This window comes from Loxodonta africana, chromosome 2 (assembly GCF_030014295.1).
Source record: "Loxodonta africana isolate mLoxAfr1 chromosome 2, mLoxAfr1.hap2, whole genome shotgun sequence".
Taxonomy (NCBI): Eukaryota; Metazoa; Chordata; class Mammalia; order Proboscidea; family Elephantidae; genus Loxodonta; species Loxodonta africana.
The window spans coordinates 79,885,307-79,905,724 of NC_087343.1; the positions used below are offsets into that span (position 1 = coordinate 79,885,307).

Consider the following 20,418-nt stretch of genomic DNA (forward strand, 5'->3'; position numbering starts at 1 on the left):
CCTTGGTGTTCTTCATTCTCCTTTGATCCAGGTTCACCCTTGTTTTTTACCCCAGTAGGTGAACAGTATAGTTGTGTTGTTTTTTTTTTTTTTCAATTAATATAAGTTGGAGGTCTTTCTATATAATTAAAAATCTTCACTCTTTTTTATCCTTGCATACATGGATATACTGTAGTTTACTGAACCAGCTATAATCCTTTATTGATGGATATGTAAGTCATTTCTAGTCTTTTGTTCTTAATAAACAATATTTCTAGGAGATAGATAACCTTGTACTTCATAAATTTATATATATGCAAGTATAACTAGAATAGATACCACCAAAAGATAAATGCATTTGTAATTTGTATGAATTGTCAAATTGCACTCCATACTGGTTGTATCAATTTATACTTCCACCGCCAATATATGGGAGTATGTATTATCAGACTGGAAACCCTGGTGGCATAGTGGTTAAGAGCTACAGTGCTAACCAAAAGGTCAGCAGTTTGAATCTACCTGGTGCTCCTTGGAAACCCTATGGGGCAGTTCTACTCTGTCCTGTAGGGTCACTCTGAGTTGGAATCGACTCAACGGCAATGGACCCAATGGGTTATAACCAGACCACAACCTTGACAACACAAGCTGTTACTAAACTTTTGGATTTGCCAATCTCAGTAAACATTGCTGTCAAGTTGATTCAGACTCATAGAGACCCTATAGGACAGAGTAGAGCTGCCACATAGTGTTTCCAAGGCTGTAAATCTTTATGGCAGCAGACTGCCACATCTTTCTCCCATGGAAGCACTGATGGGTTCAAACTGCTGACCTTGCCTTTAGCTGCAGAGCACTTAATCACTGTGCCACCAGGACTCCCTTGCAGTAACATAGTACAGCTTTGATTCGCATCCCCTTACGAAAAGTGAGGTTGTGCATCTTTTCATATGCTTAAAAGCCATTTGTATTTTCTTTCTCATAAACTGTTTTGACCCTTTAAACATTTTCCCTTGGATATTGTCTATCTTTTGACTTAACTTATGGTAGTTTCTGCTGTGCAGGATTTTTTTGTTTACTTCTCTTTATGTAGTTGAATTTGTCAGCTACATATGGCTTTCTCCCAAATCATAAAAGAATTCCTTAATTGTTTATTCTAGCACTTTGTTGGTTTCATTTATATATTATGACATAAATATACAGAAAGGTGTAAAAATTTAAGAGAATGTCCTTATTCAGGAAATTCACTCTAATATCTGGAACTTTCAAATGGTTTGGTCAAAAAAGAGAAAAAAGTATGTGGGTGTATGTGGAGGAGTTGGGGAAGAAATCAAATGTAGCATGATACTAACAATTAGTAAATCTGTGTGAGGGCATATAGATGTTCATTGTATTATTCTTTCAACTTCTGAGAATTTGGAATTCCATAAAAAAAGATGAAGAAAAAAGCAATTTTAAAATTTAGAAAACATAGATGTAATTTAAAAGCAAGAATAAAAATAAAAGAGAAATAAGAGATGAAATAAGCAAATATAACATATAGATCCTAGTTTGAACAAATCTATTTGGAACATTCAGAGGAATTTTAATACAAACAGGGTACTAGGCAATATTAAGGAGTTATTATTAATTTTGTTAACTATGAAAATGTTATGATTAAGTGGGAAAATAGTCTTATTTTTAAAGATGTATGCTGAAATACTCTATGAAATAGCTAAATGTCATGGTATCTGTAATTTTCTTTAAAATATTTCTCCTAAGAAAATCAATGAAGCAATATGGCAAAATGTTAGCAGTTGTTAAATCTCAGTGATAGTTATATGTGTGTTCATTATACCAATATCTCTGTTTTGTTTGGCACTTTTTTGAAATTTTCATCATAAAAATTTTGAAAATGAAGAAGAAAAATAAAATCTATGAGCCTCATTTTCAGGTTAAGAAATAGAACATTTTAATTATGTTCCTATCTGATCTTTCCCAGCCCCACACTCTCCCTCTTCTGTGTCCCAGTACCATTTATTAAATAGTCCATCCTTTTCCTGATGATCTTTGGTGCTTCCTCCTCTGTCCCACTGGATTATTTGCCTGTTCTTGTACCTATACAATATGATCTCAATTTCAGTAGTTTATAAGTTGTCCTGATACCTGCTGGAACAAGTTCTGTTTTGTTCTTGTGTCACCTCTAAAATATATGTTGGAAATGCAAACTCTTTGTACATAAAATTTAAAAATCTTCACTCAAAAAAAAAATACACATGGCTCATAAGCATGTAAAAAGATGCTCAACATCAGTAGTCATTAGGGAAATGCAAATAAAACCACTATCAATAGCCTAGAATGGCTATAATACATGCGACAGATAATAACACATATTAGCAAGGATGTGGAGAAATTGGAACCTTCATACATTGCTGGCAGGAATGTGAAATGCTGTAACAGCTTCAGAGAAGTTTGGCAGTTTCTCTAAACGTTAAACATAAAACTACCACATGACCCAGTAATTCCACTCCTAGGTATTTACTCAAGAATAATGAAAATGTATGTCTTCACAAAGACTTGCATGTGAATGTTCATAGAGGCATTGATATTCATAATAGCTAAAATCTTGAGACAACCTAGATGTTCATGAAGTGGTGAATGGATAGACATTATGTTGGGTGATGGAATGATAGGTAATTTTTTCTTTAAATTATTTTCTACATTTTTCCTTAATGACTTAACATAAATTTTCAGAAATACTTTTAAGGAGTTATTTTTAGTGAAGGATATACTTGATGAGCCAACTGGCTAAGGCCCTGAATATGCCCTGTGAGTCCTGCCGAGGATACATTGTTATTTTCTGAGTACAGTTCTATACTTCTCTCAGAGAGCTTGTGGTAAGCACTGCTTAAAAAAAAAAAAAAAAGATTTAGGTACCTTTTTTTTTTTTTTTTTTTTTTTAATGTGTGTGGTAAATGTGTAACAAAGCATTTGCCATTTCAACAGTCTTCACATGTACAGTTAGGTTACATTAATTATGTTCATCATGTTGTTCAACCATTACCCTTATCCTTTCCCAGATTTTTCCACCACTCTTAACAGAAGCTCAGTGTCGCCTATTAATTCATTTTACAAATAAAGAAACTGAGCCATACAAAGACTGAGTAATTTTAGGGTTACCCTAAAACCAAAAAAAGAAACAGATCTATTGCCGATTCTGACTCATAGTGACCCTGTAGGACAGGGTAGAACTACCCCCGTAGGGTCTCCAAGACTGTAAATCTTTACAGAAGCAGATTGCCGTATCTTTCTCCTGTAGAGTAGCTGGTAGGTTCAAACCCGGTTTTTTGGTTTAGCAGCCAAGCACTTAACCACTGCAATACCAGGGCTCCTTAGGGTCACTGAGCTAGTAAATTATGGAGTCCAGTTTTACACCATCATTCTGATTCCAGAGTCAGCCACTCTTAGTCATAATGTTATTTTACAATGATGCTTTTATTTTGTTTTCCTTTTTAGGGGTCCAGATTTTATGGAAATGAGCTCAAGAAGGAAAAACAGGTCAACCAACGAATTAAAAATATGATGCAACAAAAAGCTCAGATAACCAGTCAGCAGCTAAGGAAAGCACAATTACAGGTATTTATTCAATTCGTCAAGTAAAGTGGGAGATGGTAGGCTAGTAATTGACAGTTAAAATACATTATGGTCAATTCATAAGTGAAAACCAGTTGAAATATAAATTTTAATTGTATTATAAAGCACAAAAATTTAACAAGTGCACATACTTTACTTTGCTAAGCATTGCCCTACTCTTTTATATAAAGACTCCACACCTCGACATTGTCACTTCCCTTACACAGAGGAGTATGTGGAGCCTTAATTAGGTTAAGTAACTTGCCCAGCTTGGTATGGCATGTAATCGGCAGAGGTAATATTTAATCCAAAATCTATGTTCTTTTTATTATATACATACTTTGCAACTAGAAAAGACCACAGAATAACTGTGGCAGGTTTTTCTTCAATGCCGAGTTTGCAAAAATTTGGAGAACATGCTAACTAATTAAACTAGAAAGTAATTTAAAATGTAATTGTGTTATATTAAAACAAAAAGTCATATCAAAATGGATCAATGACCTAAATATAAAAACTCAAACCATAAAACTGTTAGAAAGCCTAGGGACAATGCTTTAGGACCTAGTTTTTGACAGTGGATTCTTAGATTATGATACCAAAAGCATGACCAAAAAGACAAAATAGATAAATTGGACTTCATTAAAATTAAAAGCTTTTGTTCATCAAAGGACATTATCAACAAAGTGAAGAGACAACTTACAGAATCGGAGAAAATATTTGGTAATCATATATCTGATCAAGATTTAATATACAGAATATATTAAAAAAAAAACAAAACTCCTATGACTTAACCACAAAAAGGAGTAACAACCCAATTAAAAAATGGGCAAGGACTTGAACAGACATTTCTCCAAAGGATATATATATATATATATGATCAATAAGCACATGAAAAGTTGCTCAACATCATTGGTCATTAGAAAGATGCAAAGCAAACTACAGTGAGATACCACTTCACCCTCATTAGGATAGCTATTATCAGAAAAATGGAAAACAAGTATTGGTAAGGATGTAGAGAAGTTGGAATCATCATCCATTTTGGTGGGATTCTAAAATAGTGCAGCCACTTGGAAAATAGTTTGGCAGTTCCTCATATGTGAAACACAGAGTGCCATATGACCCAGCAATTCCACTCCTGGGTATATTCCCAAAAGCTTGAAAGCAAGGACTCAAACAGATACTTGTATGACAATGTTTACTGCAATATTGTTAACAATAGCCAGAAGGTGGAAACAACCCAAGTGCCCATCAACAGATAAATGGATGAACAAAATGTTGTATATCCATGCAATGCACTGTTACTCACCCATAAGGAAAAATGAAGCTCTGGTACATGCTATGATAAAAATGAACCGTGAGAACATTATACTGAGTGAAATAAGTCAGATACAAAAGGACAAATATTGTATGATCTCATTTATGTGAAATATCCATACTAGGTAAATAGGCAAAAATTTATTAGTGGTAACCAGGGGCTAAGGGGAAAGGGAAATGGTTGTTACTGCTTAAGGGGTACTGAATTTCTGTTTAGGGTCTTTTCCACCACCCAGGAATTCCTGTTTAACACTAGATATTATTAATCTTTTAGTTTTTGCTAGGGTGATGAAAACCACTTGGAAGTGGATAGTGGTGATGGTTGCACAACATGGGGAATGTAATTAATATCATTGAATTGTACTCTTAAAAGTGGTTACAATGGCAAATATTTTGTTCAATATATTTTACCACAATAAAATTAAAAACACAACCCAAATGTCATACTAGGGTAGAATGCCAAATGTGCATGAATTTTTGAGAGAAAACACAAAACTTCTAAAAATTTGGGGGTTTTTGGATTCTCCTTCAGGATCTTCAGAGGGTAGATACTCAAAGTTTCCTCTGCTATAAAAAGTTATATCAGGAGAAGATTTTAGGGAGAACCAAGTGAACCCATGCTGCAGGACACCATGTGGTGAACTGACGACCCGGAGCAGTCAGAGTTCTGCTGGTAAAGCTAAAGTCATGGCCAAACCCATTTATTCTCTGAAAACCTGATCCAGTGTTAATGAAGCATTTTAAGCTATGTCATAGAGATAAAATTATAATATTAATCTAATGTGCTACAAAATCCTTCTCTGACACAGTTCAAAGATCATAAATTTTGTTTTCTTTCCCAAACTATAAAGTGGCATTTTTTGATAAATGCTTTCCCAAAACATGAGCTAATGTTTATTTTCTGTGTTAAGTGGTCTGCTATCATGACAAAACATGATTTGCCTGTCAAATCATCATTTGTAATGCTTCATAGCATTCCACTGTATGGAGGTACCATAATTTATTTACCCAAACTTGGTTCCAGTTTTTTGTCTTATACACAGTCCTGTGAGGATCTTTCTTATTCACATGACTCTGCACTCATGCCCTATTATTTTCACCAAAGATTGTACCAGTTTGCATTTTGAACATAAGAGTTCAAGTTTCCTGTCATGATTGTTTAACAGTAAACCAACCAGTTGCCGTTGAGTCAGTTCCAGCTCATGGCAGCCTCACGTGTATCAGAGTAGAAATGTGCTCCGTAGAATTTTCAGTGGTTGATTTTCCAGAAGTAGACCAACAGGTTTTGCTTCCAAGGTGCCTCTGGGGAGACTCTAATTTCCAGGCTTTCTGTTAGCAGCTGAGCACATTAACCTTTTCCACCACCCGAGAATTTAGATATTATTAACCTTTTAGTTTTGCTAATACAATGGTGTAAAGTACTATCTTATGATTGTTTTAATTGGCCTTCCTTTGATTATAACAGAGATAGTCCATCTTTTCACATACTAATTAGCTGTTAATTTTTCATTCTTGTGGGAATATGCTCTTCATTTCTGTTTGTTAGATATAGGCTAAGTTACTGGCAGAGAAGGCCCCAAAATATGATGGTTTAAATAACCTAGCAGTTATGTAGTAGGTAAGGAGTTCCACCTGGTAGGGTGGCTCGGATTACCATGGTAATTTAGAGGCAGGTTCTTTATATCTGTTGTTTTATCACCCCCTAGTGTTTTTTTTAGTGTTAACCTAACCTTATCTGATTTGACAAAACTGGGTCACCTCCAACACATATTTCAGCCCCCGGTAAGGGAGAGAGGAGCCCTCATGACGCAGTGGTTAAGCACTCGGCTGCTAACGAAAAGGTTGGAACCAGCAACAGCTCCACCGGAGAAAGATATGGCAGTCTGTTTCCATAAAGATTACAGTCTTGGAAACCCCACAGGGCAATTCTACTGTCCTACAGGGTCACAATGAGTCGGCATGGACTCTATGGCAGTGGAATAGGGTTTTGGTTGCTAAGGGAAAAAGAATAAGAAAAATATACTGTCTAGCTGGGTGATCATATGCCCAGCTAAAAACCTATTACTGAGTTAATGCCACAGGAATAGACAAAATGGAACAAAAGAGAGAGCCCATTAACAGAACTCTGCATGTTTAGAACTTGATCTGTGACAGAGCTAACAGTATAGATCAGTGAGAAAAAGCCAGAGTATTCAGTAAATGAGGCAGAATGTGGTACTTTGGTCTGCTCTACATGCAAGAATACATTTCAGGCCCCAGACATCATTCAGTCAGAGCTTCCTGCTGACTTCCAGTTCAATCTAAGAGAGACTAAAAATTCAAGCAATTAGGAAATGTATAGGACAATCAGTAATCAATATGGAAGAAAAAAATTGGATCCCTACTTAAATCATACCTAAAAATTAATTAAGTATAAAAAGCCCTGGTGGCATAGTGCTCAGCATGTGTAGCTATTATTAAAAATAATATCCTTACTGTATGAAAAAGGACCCCTGGTGGCTCAGTAGTTAAGCACTTGGCTGCTAACTGAAAAGTTGGTGGTTTAAACCCACACAGTGGCTCTACGGAAGAAAGACCTGACTGCTGTAAAGAGTACCTGACTGCTGTACTTATGGAGCAGTTGTCCTGTCACTTGGGGTTCCTATGAGTTGAAATCAACTTGATGGCACGTAACAGTAACAATAACAAAAAGCAGAACTATGGAAGTGTGAGAAGACAATACAGGGGAATATCATCATGACTTCATGATAGGTAAGGATTTCTTAAACATGACTGAAATGGCAAATCATAAGGGAAAAGAATGATTTTGACTAAATTAAAATCAAGAATTTCTGTCTGTCAAAACAAACCATGAAAAGAATGAAAAGATAGGCTATAAACTGGAAAAAGGATATTTGTGACATATATAACTTAAAAAGTACTAGTGTCTAGAGAATATAAAGAACTCCTAAAAATCAATGAAAGAAAGGAAAACTACCAGTAGAAAATGGTCAAAAGTTCTGACAGGCACTTCACAGAAGGGGAAATGCAAATATCCAATAAACATAATACAGTGTTCAACATCATTGCAAATCAGGGAATTAAACCCACAGTGATACCAGAGATACCAGCATGAATCAGAAGTAAACCCAGAGATATCAGTTTATGCTCATCAGATTTGCAAAACTGATAAAATTAGACAGTACCAAGTGTTGAAGAGGATGTTGATTAAAAGGACTCTTATTTTACAAGTTGCCCTATTACCCAGTATCCATATTCCCCTGTTAATAAGAGCTTTGATTTTTAACTAGGTACATGGCCACTCTGAATAAAGGCTATTTCTCACCTTCTTTGCAGCTAAGTGTGGCCATGTGACTAAGTTCTGTCCAATGGGTTATAAATGGCATGTTTAATTTCTGATAGAGGGCGTGTTCTTCTCCTTTTCCTTTATTCCTTCCTGTGGCTGGAATGTGGACGTGATAACTGGGGCTGGAGCAGCCATCTCGGCCCATGAAATGACTTTGGGAAAGGAAATCACTCACAGTGGAACAGTAAGATAGAAGGAGCCTGGATCCCTAATCACTATGGAGCACCATCCTAGCTCTGGACCAGTCATCTCTGAACTTTTACATGAGTGTCTTAGTTACTTAGTGCTGCCATAATAGAAATACCGCAAGTGGATGGCTTTAACAAAGAGAAATTTATTTTCTCACAGTGTAGTAGGTTACAAGTCCAAATTCAGGGTGTCGGCACCAGGAGAAGGCTTTCTCTCTCTCTCGGCTCTGGAGGAAGGTCCTTGTCCTCAATCTTCCTGTGGTCGAGGAGCTTCTCAGGTGCAAGGAACCTGTGTCCAAAGGACGTGCTCTGTTCCTGATGCTGCTTTCTTGGTGGTATGAGGTCCCCAACTCTCTGCTTGCTTCCCCTTCATTTTATCTCTTGAGAGATGAAAGGTGGTGCGGGCCACACCCCAGGGAAAATCCCTTTATATTGGATCAGGGATGTGGCCTGAGCAAGAGTCTCTAATCCTTCAAACCACAGATGGAGATTATGATTTACAACACACAGGAAAATCACAAAATGGAGGACAAGCACACATGGCCTAACCAAATTGACACATATTTTGGGGGGGACACAATTCAATCCATTACAATGAGACAGAAATAAACATCTATCATGTTTAAGTCACATACACATACAAAAAAGAGAGAATATACAGTCCAAAACAATATCCTTTGCCCACATTTCTGGAGGAGTTTGTATCTTTTTCTGTTGATGTATAAGATTTTTTCATATATTGTTGTTGTGTGTTGTTGAGTTGATTCTGACTCATAGAAACCCTATAGGACAGAGTAGTACTGCTCCAAAGGGTTTCCAAGGCTGTAATCTTTACGGAAGCAGATTGCCACATCTTTCCCCCACAGAACAGTTGGTGACTTTAAACTGCCAACCTTTGGGTTAGAAGCAGCACCACCAGAGCTCCTTTTCATATTTAAGGATGTTATTTTTTTTCTCTGCCATTTGTTGTAAATATATTGTTTGTCTTTTAATTTTGCAGGTTTTCTTTTTTTCTTGTACCATTTTTAAATGTTTATGTAATGAAATCAAACGTTTTTTCTTTATGTTTTTTTTCCCTTGGCTTTGGTATTGTGCTTGGAAAGTTATTGTCCACAACCAAGCCTTTCTGTACTTTAACATTTTAGTAGATTTTGTTACATTCAAATCTTCAGTCCATTTGGAATTTGTTTCAATGTGAAGTGTGAAGTATGTTTTTTCCTAAATAGTATTACCTATTTTCCTAAATGGGATTATTTGTTTTTCCCAAATGGTAACATACTTGTTCCGGCATAATTTATGGACTCATGAATCCATTTTCCATTGACTTGAAATGAGGTACTTCCATATACTAAATTCCCATTGTGCTTGGATTTGTTCTGGGCTCTTCTGTTGTAATCATTTGAACCTCCTTGTATCAGTACCATACAATTTTAATTATTGCACAATAATAATATAGCTTAATATTCTCTCTCACTACTTTTCTTTAAAAAAATTGCTTTTCCTCATACATCGTTTCTTCCAAATGAACTTAAGCATCATTTTATCAATTAAAAAAAAATAATTCCATTCTGTATACAATAATGTTATTTTAAAATGTATGTTAATATTTAGTTTACATTCTGGATCTTTTTTGGGTTTTATTGATCTGTATGCTACAAATGTCTTCAGTAAAGTTTTAATATAATACTTATGAATGGTACCACATAACTTTTTGCTGTTCATATTGTTTTTAAAGTCATATCCTTAAATATGCTTGTAATCTGAAGGAATAGAAAATATTTTATATCATGTAGCGGAACATCAGATGTGTTACAGTTTTAACTGACTATTTCATGGGAGGTTCTCTGGCATTTTATGCAAGGGGAATGGCAGGAAATGTGTTTTATGTTTATTGTTAAATTGTTTCATTTGTTGAGCTTCCTCTAAAAGAAGTTGTATAAATAGGAGGGGATGGAGGAAGTTCTGAAGGGTCGAGAAGTTCTGAAGGAAAAATGATGTTTTCTTGGGAAATGTGTCTTTGTTTTAGAGTCATAAAATTTCCAAATCCTAGATTTTATTATATGTGATAATAAGATAGTATGAACTATTACTGGTGTAGCTGAGGTGAATAACCTCCATAAGCATGAACTCCCATGATTTAGAACCTCTCTAAGGTACTTAACAGTATTCCCCACTCAATCTCACCCTCATTAGACTTCTTGAATTTACTTAATATCATTTTTGTAGCTGCCTAAACATCTTGTAATGTGGGCTCATAAACTAAATAGACAAACATTCATGTTATATTAGATGGCAACTACACAGCAAATCAGTGAGTGCATTTTGACCATCTTAACAATCAATTTTATTAACTTGGATTTATTCAGTAATCTTTAGGGAAATATGAAATCAAGAAAATTGAAAACAATACTTCTGAAATAATCTAAATCTAACAGAGATAGAGGGAATTTTTTTAAAGGAAACAGAACATAATATGGATATAAGGGATATCACTGAAGTTCAGTTCGAGTTTAAATCAACATTAAAGACTTTCTAAAATCCTGTTTTAGGGAAGCATCATAAGATAATGGAAAGAGCACAGGCTTTGAAGTAACCTGGTTTCCAGGTCTAACTCTAACTTAAGGCAAATTACTTGATCTTACTGAGCTTCAGCTTCCTTGTCTGTAAAATGGGATTAATAATTATTTCAGGATTATGTTGACCATTAAATAAGTCAACGTAGAAGCACTTAGCATATTGTATAACTTACATAATATACTCAGTAAATGTCACTTCTGCTTTTAAAATTCTAGGTAACGTCATTAAGGCATTACATGGTTATCTCTTAATTCTTTCAACAACCTTTTAAGGTTGATTTATTCCCACTTTACAAGTTGGGAACATAAGGATTAGTGGGGTTAGCACGCCCACTGTTACGTAACTAGTAAGTGTCAGATCTGGGACCCAGACCAAAGCCATATTCTTGACCACTGTGGTGCACACTGGTTCTCAGCAGTAGCAAGAAGAATAACGTACATATTAGAGACTCAGATCAGGACTTAAGTCATTTGGAAAGGATAATTGTGGTAGGGAGAATAGAAGAAAGGGAAACATGAATGAGGATTTCAGCAGAAGAAACTTTAAAAAGCAGTGGTAATGGCATCTGGTAGATATAGAAAGAGAAGGGTTCAAACAGGGGTGACAAGTGAGATATATAGTAAAGGAAAGTGGGATGTGTGAGTCATGTAGCGGGGAGGTTCCATTTTGGCAACTGTACACTTCCTTTAAGCACAGAAAAGAGAATAGATGGCTGAAGAAACTATCATAGCATTAATATGTGAGTCTGAGGAGAATTTTCTCAATTTGATTTTCTTTTTTATTATCTTTTTCCTTTCCAGATGATTCAGGGTTAAAATATTTCTTCTGGCCCTCCCTTATTCTCATCCAACACTCATATCTTAGGCATATTTTCTGGGTTAATACAGAGTAGTATTTTTTAATCTACTCCTTTTTTTCTTTTTAGTTTCCATGATTTGTTTGCATCTAGTCCGGAAGCTATCATCTAGTTTAAAATCAAGGCACTGTAAGAAATAGTTGTTTTAATCTGCATAGTAAATTGGAGTAATGTAGAAGAGCTCTGTTTATTAGATATGGTGTCTTACTATGGTGTCTTACTGCCTTCTCCAAAATTTTACCACTGATACTGCTTTCTCTTCGTTAACCAACTTTATATCAGTATCAACTTCTTTTCTCCTACCAGTTTTCTCTCCCTTTTTCTTTTGTGGGGAAAGAATTTAAATCACAATCTTTCTCCTAAAAGAAAACTTGTAAAGGAATTTACAATTTAGAATCTAATTGTAAATTCTAAATTTACAATTTAGAGTCTTACCATAGGAAGAGCAGGAAAAGAAATAATGTTAAATTCTATGGCATGGGAGATGGAGATCTAGTTAAGTTACAGAGAAATATTTGAGCTGGTCCCTGAAAACTTATTGTTGACAGAGCTAGGAAGAACATTCCAGACAGAGGAGCAGCCTCAGGAAGGCACAGAGCACCTCAGGTCTTTCAGTGAGTTATAGCCTAAATAGGAGCTGGCCTTCTGCAGAGTCTCACAATTTTTTATAAGAGGAGTTGTAGGCTTAACCTGCAGCTAGTTATCAGCTAGTGTCTCAATAATGCTAAGAAGGAAGCCCATGGGGAGAAAAAAAATTCTGCAGCGTACAGGTGAGGTTGAAATCCAAAAAAATCAAACCAAACCTGTTGCTGTTGAGTAGATTCTGACTAATAGCAACCCTATAGGATGGAGTAGAACTGCCCCATAGAGTTTCCAAGGAGCACCTGGTGGATTCAAACTGCCAACGTTTTGGTTAGCAGCCATAGCATTTAACTACTATGCCACCAGGTTGAAGTCCACTGGGGCCGGAAAACTGAATTATACCTCTGTAGCTCTCCACCTTTGAGGAAACATGCTATAAAGAATCTCCACATGGATGGAAGTTGCTTTTATTCCAGAGATCACCCGTACTTGCTCATTTTTGGTGTTTTTTTTCCTCTGTTATTATTATAATTATTGTTTTGTTATGCAGATATCCATTGGTCCTTTTGGTAATAGATTGCATTTATTGAGTTTACTATGTGCTCTATCTCGATAGCTTTTTTCTCTCTTCTCTTAATGATTTCATTTTAATGGTCTTGGCTTTATTTGCCTTCATTTTAAAATCTTACCCATTTAGTTTTTTTCCTAACCATTTATTTCTTAAATGCCTTTCTTCACTTCATTTTTATTCAGTCTAATAATTTAGAACTTTATATTTTATTCTTAATATCCGATTTAAAAATTCTTACACTTTTTGTTCTGTTTTCTTTGGTTTTGTCTTTTTTTTAACCCTCTTATTTTTTTAGCACATTTTCTTTATCTCAATCTCCTTTCTCCTCTTTTTATTACTTTTTATTTTATGATTAGTTTATTTTATACTACAGAAAAACAAAATCTATAACAGAACCTCACCTGAAGGCCCATACAGGGTCATCGCCAAATAAACTTGTACCTTAATTACTATGAATTCCTGGTTTCCTAATTTAGGGTTACAACAGACTAGAATGTCTTACTTGGTAAAAAAGTGTTGCTTATCTCCAAGAATATAGAAGTTCATAGGAGAAAGCTTAACTAAGTGTTTCTGTCTTTATTTTACCAACACTATCTGTTAGAGATGCTTTCATATCAAGTAACAGCAAACTAACTTACAGTAATCTCCTTTTTCCACATTATAGAAAATCTAAGTAGGTATTCCAGGGCTGGTACAGTCATTCCTTTATGTTGTCATGAACTTACCAGACTGCCTATCTTTCCATTTTTCAGTCCTGAGTGTATTAGTGTATCACCTCATGTTTGTAAGATGACTGCTATGGCTCCAGACATCATTGTCAGCATTCAAGGTAGAAAAGATAAGAACACAGCACTAGCTCACCTAATCCCTTTTATCAGACTAGGAAAAGCTTTTCAAAAGCCACCCCCACCTTCATTCCCCCTGCAGCAGACTTACTTCTATGTTTCATAGATCAAAACTATCCCACAGCACCCCCAGATAGAGGGGAAGTTGGGAAAGGATTAGTTTTTTCAGCCTCTGTAGTAGAGGCAGGAAACCCTGGTGGCATAGTGGTTAAGTGCTATGCCTGCTAACCAAAAGTCAGCAGTTCGATTCCACCAGGCACTCCTTAGAAACTCCATGGGGCAGTTCTACTCTGTCCTGTAGGGTTACTATTAGTTGGAATCAACTCGAGGGCAATGGGTTATAGTAGAGGCAGGCCAGAGAAAACAAATGGTTGGAAATGGGTGTATCTGCTACATAAACCTTTTTCTTTGACCTACTTTGGTTATTTCTACCCCCTTTCATTTCTCTTTCTTCTTTATCAGTCAAGCTCATTCTCTAAAGAGATAAATTTTTTAAAGATTAAGATTCTTCACCCTATTATATTTGGCATATATATTGACGTTTCATGAAAAGAATAAATTACAGCTTTTCGATTTTGATTTGTATACACTAAAGTTTATCAAATTTTAGCATTATAAAAGCAGTTCTGCAAAGGGAGTATGCTTTGGTACTTTCCATCAGAAAGTACTGTTGGGCATAATTATATGCCAAAGAAGTATATCTTTTGTTGTACATTTCCTTTGTTGCTATTTTAAGACATTAATATTATGAGTCAGATGGGAGTTGTTTATTTTACCTAAACTGAAGCTTCCAGTTACAGTAAGTTCTCCAAATTTATAAAGCAGTAGAATCATTCGATACAAGTAGTTGAAATAGTTCATTTATTCAACAAAATTTATTAAGCACGTATTATGTGCCTCCATTCTATTAAGTCATTTCCCAGTCATAGCGACCCTGCTTGGTCTAAAGTCAGGAAAGGTGTGCATCAGCGTTGTGTCCTTTCACTATACTTATTCAGTCTGTATGCTGAGCAGATAGTCCAAGAAGCTGGACTATATGAAGAAGAACACAGCATCAGGATGGGAGGAATACTCATTAACAACCTGCAATATGCAGATGACACAACCTTGCTTGCTGCAAGTGAAGAGGATTTGAAGCACTTACTGATAAAGAACAAAGACCACAGCCTTCGGTGTGGATTACACCTCAACATAAAGAAAACAAAAAAATCCTCACAACTGGACCAATAAGCAACATCATGATAAACGAAGGAAAGATTGAAGTTGTTAAGGGTTTCATTTTACTTGGATCCATAATCAACACCCATGGAAGTAGTGGTCAAGAAATCAAACTAAGCGTTGCTTTGGGCAAATCTCTTGCACAAGATGTCACTTTAAGGACTAAGTCCACTTGACCCAAGCCATGGGATTTTCAGTCACCTCATGTGCATGTGAAAGCTGAGCAATGAACAAGGAATGCCAAAGAAGAATTGATGCCTTTGAATTATGGTGTTGCTAAAGAATACTGGATATATCACAATTGCCAAAAGAATGAACAAAGCTCTCTTGGAAGAAGTACAGCCAGAACACTCATTAAAAGCAAGGATGGTGAGACTTCATCTCACGTACTTTGGATATGTTATTAGGAGGGACTAGTCCCTGGAGAAGGATGTCATGCTTGGGAAAGTAGAGGGTCAGCAAAAAAGAGGAACACCCTCAATGAGATGGATTGACACAGTGGCTGTAACAGTGGGCTCAAGTGTAACAACAGTTGTGAGGATGGTGCAGGACCAGGCAGTGTTTCGTTCTGTTGTATGCTGTGTCGCTATGAGTCAGAACCGACTGGACGGCACCTAACAACAACAACATTATGTGCCTGAGTGTATTGAGAGATGAAAAACTTTGTAGGGAATGATATTTGAGAACTGATGCCTATGTTCATGAAAATAAAAGCAATTACCAACATTAATAAATAATGATAAAGTATACATAAAATGTGGTTGAATGGATGGACAGACAGACAAATAGGTGACTTCTCTTTGTTCTCGACTGTATTAAAAATCAGTTTTATATCCAAAGGAATATGTATGTTTTTACCAAAAAGTACCTCACGTAGAAATTGAAACAATAAGGAAAGTATGATGCTTATGCTCATCAAAAGAGAAGCTAAAAAGAACTATTTTAGCTGAAGGGAAAGACAACACACAATACAGGAGAGGTCAGAACAGCTGGACTAAACCAAAAGCAGAGACGTCTCCTGAATAAACTGAATGCTTCGAAGGCCAGCATAGCAGGGGCGGGGGTTAGGGGACCATGGTTTCAGGGTACATCTAAGTCAATTGGCATAATAAAATCTATTAAGATAACATTCTGCATCCCACTTTGGAGAGTGGCATTTGGGGCCTTAAACTCTAGCAAGCAGCCATCAAAGATGCATCAATTGGTCTCAACCCACCTAGATCAAAGGAGAATGAAGAACACCAAAGACACAAGGTAATTATGAGCCCAAGAGACAGAAAGGACCACATAAACCAGAGACTACATCAGCCTGAGACCAGAAGAACTAGATGGTGCTTGGCTACAACCGATGACTGCTCTGACAGGGAACACAACAGAGAACCCCTGAGGGAACAGAAGAGCAGTGGGATGCAGACCCCAAATTCTTATGAAAAGACTAGACTTAATGGTCAAACTGAGACTAGAAGGACCCCAGTGGTCATGGTCCCCAGACCTTCTGTTAGCAGCCAAGACAGGAATCATTCCCAAAGCCAACTATTCAGACAGGGATTAGACTGGACAATGGGATAGAAAATGATACTTGTGAAGCTTGAGCTTCTTAGATCAAGTAGACACATGAGACTTTGTTGACATCACCTGTCTTTAGGGGAATGGGAGGGTGGAGGGGGTCAGAAGCTGGCCAAATGGACACGAAAAGAGAGAGTGAAGGGAAGGAGTGTGCTGTCTCATTAGGGGGAGAGCAATTAGGAGTATATAGCAAGGTGTGTGTGAGTTTTCGTGTGAGAGACTGATTTGCTTTGTAAATTTTCACTTAAAGTACAATAAAAAAAAAGAGAGAGAGAGAGAACCTAAAGACTGGGAATAAAATTTTGGCAATGACACATATCTGACAACGGTCTAATCTCTAGATTTATAGAAAACTTCAGCATCTCAACAAAAAACAAACAATCCAATTGAAAAATGGGCAAAGGACATGAAGAGACACTTCATCAAAGAAGACATTTAAGCGGCTAATGAACACATGAAGAGATGTTCACAGTCATTAGCCATCAGAGAGATATAAATCAAAACTACAATCAGAAACCATCTCGCCCTGACAATAATGACACTGATTAAAAAAAACAGAAAACAACAAATGCTGGTGAGGTTGTGGGGCAATTGTAACTCTTATATACTGCTGGTGGGAATGTAAAATGGAAAACAGTGTGGCACTTCCTTAAAAAGCTGGAAATAGAAATAGCATATGATCCAGCAATCCCACTCCTAGGTATATATCCTAGAGAAGTAAGAGCTGTGACACGAATAGACATATGTACACCCATGTGCATTGCAGCATTATTCATAATAGCAAAAAGATGGAAACAACCTAAGTGTCTATCAATGAATGACTGAATAAACAAACTGTGATACATACTTACATTGGAATACTGTGCACAATAGAGAATAATGACGAATCAGCAAAACATCTCACAATGTGGATGAATCTGGAAGGCATTATGCCGAGTGAAGTAAGTCGATCGTAAGAGAACAAATATTGTATAACACCACTATCATAAAAAATCAAGAAAAGTTTACACGTAGAAAGAAACATTCTTTGATGGTTACCAGGAATGGGAGGGGAAAGGAGGGATAACCACTAGATAGTACATGTATTAAATCTGGTGAAGGGAAAGGCAATACATAATATGGGGGAAGTCAGCAAAACATGACCAAGGCAAAGGAAGACACCAAAAGGTACCTAAGAATAAAGGGCAACTATGTTTTTTTTTTTATGGTAAATATTCCCCGTGTCTGTCAGTTTGTCATACTATGGGGGCGTGCATGTTGCCATGATACTGGAAGCTATGCCACTAGTATTCAGATACTAGCAGGGACACCAATTATGGACAGGTTTCAGCTGAGCTTCCAGACTAAGACAGACCAGGAAGAAGGACCCGGCAGTCTACTTCTGAAAAGAATTAGCCAGTGAAAACCTTACAAATAGCAGGAGAACATTGTCTGATATAGTACTGGAAGGTGAGCCCCCCAGGTTGTCAGGCATTCAAAAGACAACTGGGGTGGAACTGCCCCCTCAAAGCAGAGTCAACCTCAATGATGTGAATGTAGTCAAGCTTTCAAGACCTTCATATGCTGATGTGGCACGTCTCAAAATGAGAAGAAACAGCTGCAAACATCCATTAATAATCGGAACCTAGAATGTACAAAATATGAATCTAGGAAAATTAGAAATCATCAAAAATGAAACACACAAACATCAATATCCTAGGCATTAGTGAGCTGAAATGGACTGGTATTGGCCATTTTGAATCTGACAATCAATATGGTCTACTGTGCTGGGAATGACAACTTGAAGAGGAATGGCGTTGCATTCATCATCAAAAAGAACATTTTAAGATCTATCCTGAAGTATAACATTGTCAATGATAGGATAATATCCATACACCTACAAGGAAGACCAGTTAACACGACTGTCATTCGGATTTACGTAGCAACCGCTAAGACCAAAGATGAAGAAATTGAAGATTTTTACTAACTTCTGCAGTCTGAAATTGATCGAACCTGTAATCCAGATGCATTGGTAATTACTGGTGATTGGAACTGGAACGTTGGAAACAAAAAAGAAGGACCAGTAGTTGGAAAATATGGCCTTGGTGAAACGATACTGGAGATCTCATGATAGAATTTTGCAAAAAAAAAAAAAAAAATTTTTTTTTTTTTAATGACTTCATTGCAAATACCTTTTTTCACCAACATAAACAGTGACTATATACATGGACCTCATCAGATGAAATACACAGGAATCAAATCGACTACATCTGTGGAAAGAGATGATGGAAAACCTCAATATCATCAGTCAGAACAAGGCCAGGGGCCTACTGTGGAACAACCATCAAATTACTCATGCAAGTTCAAGTTGAAACTGAAGAGAATTAGAACAACTTAACAAGACCCAAAGTATGACCTTGAGTATATCCCACCTGAGTTTAGAGACCATCTCAAGAAAATGTTTGACTTGTAGAACACTAATGACCAAAGTCCAGACATCAAGGACATCACACATGAAGAAAGCAAGAGGTCATTAAAAAGACAGGAAGGAAAGAAAAGACCAAAATGGATGTCAGAAGAGACTCTGAAACTTGATCTTGAATGTCAAGTAGCTAAAGCAAAAGGAAGAGATGATGAAGCAAAAGAGCTGAACTGAAGATTTCAAAGGGCGGCTTGAGAAGAGAAAGTAAAGTATTATAATGACATGTGTAAAGACCTGGAGATAGAAAACCAAAAGGGAAGAACGTGCTTGGCATTTCTCAAGCTGAAAGAACTGAAGAAAATATTCCAGCTTCAAGTTGCAATAGCGAAGGATTCTCAGGGGAAAAATATTAAACGACACAGGAAGCATCAGAAGAAAATGGAAGGAGTATACATAGTCACTATACCAAAAAGAATTGGTTGACATTCAAGAAGCCCAAGCTGCACTGAAGGCATTGGTGAAAAACAAGGCCCCAGGTATTGACGGAATATCAGTTGAGATGTTTCAACGAACAGATGCAGCGCTGGAAGTGCTCACTCGTCTATACCAAGAAATTTGGAAGTCAGCTACCTGGCCCACCAACTGGAAGAGATCCATATTTATGCTCATTCCCAAGAAAGGTGATCCAACCCAATTTGGAAATTATCGAACAATGTCATTAATATCACATACAATTAAAATTTTGCTAAAGATCATTCAAAAGCGGCAGAAGCAGTATATCAACAGGGAACTGTCAGAAATTCAGGCCAGATTCAGAAGAGGACATGGAACCAGGGATATCATTGCTGATATCAGATGGATCTTGGCTGAAAGCAGTGATTACCAGAAAATGTTTACCTGTGCTCTATTGAGTATGCAAAGGCATTCAACTCTGTGGATCATAAAGAATAACATCGCGATGAATGGGAATTCTAGAACACTTAATTGTGCTCTTGAGGAACCTGTAAATAGATCAAGAGGCAGTTGTTTGGACAGAACAGGGGGATACTGTGTGGTTTAACTCCAGGAAAGCTGTGCATCAGGGTTGTATCCTTTCACCATACCTATTCACTCTGTATGCTGAGCAAATAATCCGAGAAGCTGAATGGGGCATCAGGATTGGTGGAAGATTCATTAACAACCTGTGTTATGCAGATGACACAACCTTGCTTGCTGAAAGTAAAGAGAACTTGAAGTACTTACTGATAAAGATCGAAGACCACAGCCTTCAGTATGGATTACGTCTCAACATAAAGAAAACAAAAATCCTCACAACAGGACCAATAAGCAACATCATGATAAGTGGAGAAAAGATTGAGGTTGTCAAGGA

The 20,418-nt window shown here is 36.7% G+C and overlaps 1 protein-coding gene across 5 annotated transcripts in view; it reads left to right on the forward strand.

The window, feature by feature from the left end:
- POLK (DNA polymerase kappa) overlaps positions 1-20,418 on the forward strand; it is an 85,500-nt gene that overhangs the window by 28,398 nt on the left and 36,684 nt on the right. For 3 of the 5 annotated variants that reach the window (XM_010588219.3, XM_003408102.4, XM_064273210.1), the window contains exon 3: positions 3,469-3,588. In XM_010588219.3, coding sequence (XP_010586521.1) covers positions 3,469-3,588 — 120 coding nt within the window. Of the gene's footprint in view, positions 1-172; positions 2,850-3,468; positions 3,589-7,482; positions 7,651-20,418 lie in introns of those variants that run through there. The other 2 variants (XM_023545553.2, XM_023545554.2) reach the window with 2 other exon arrangements.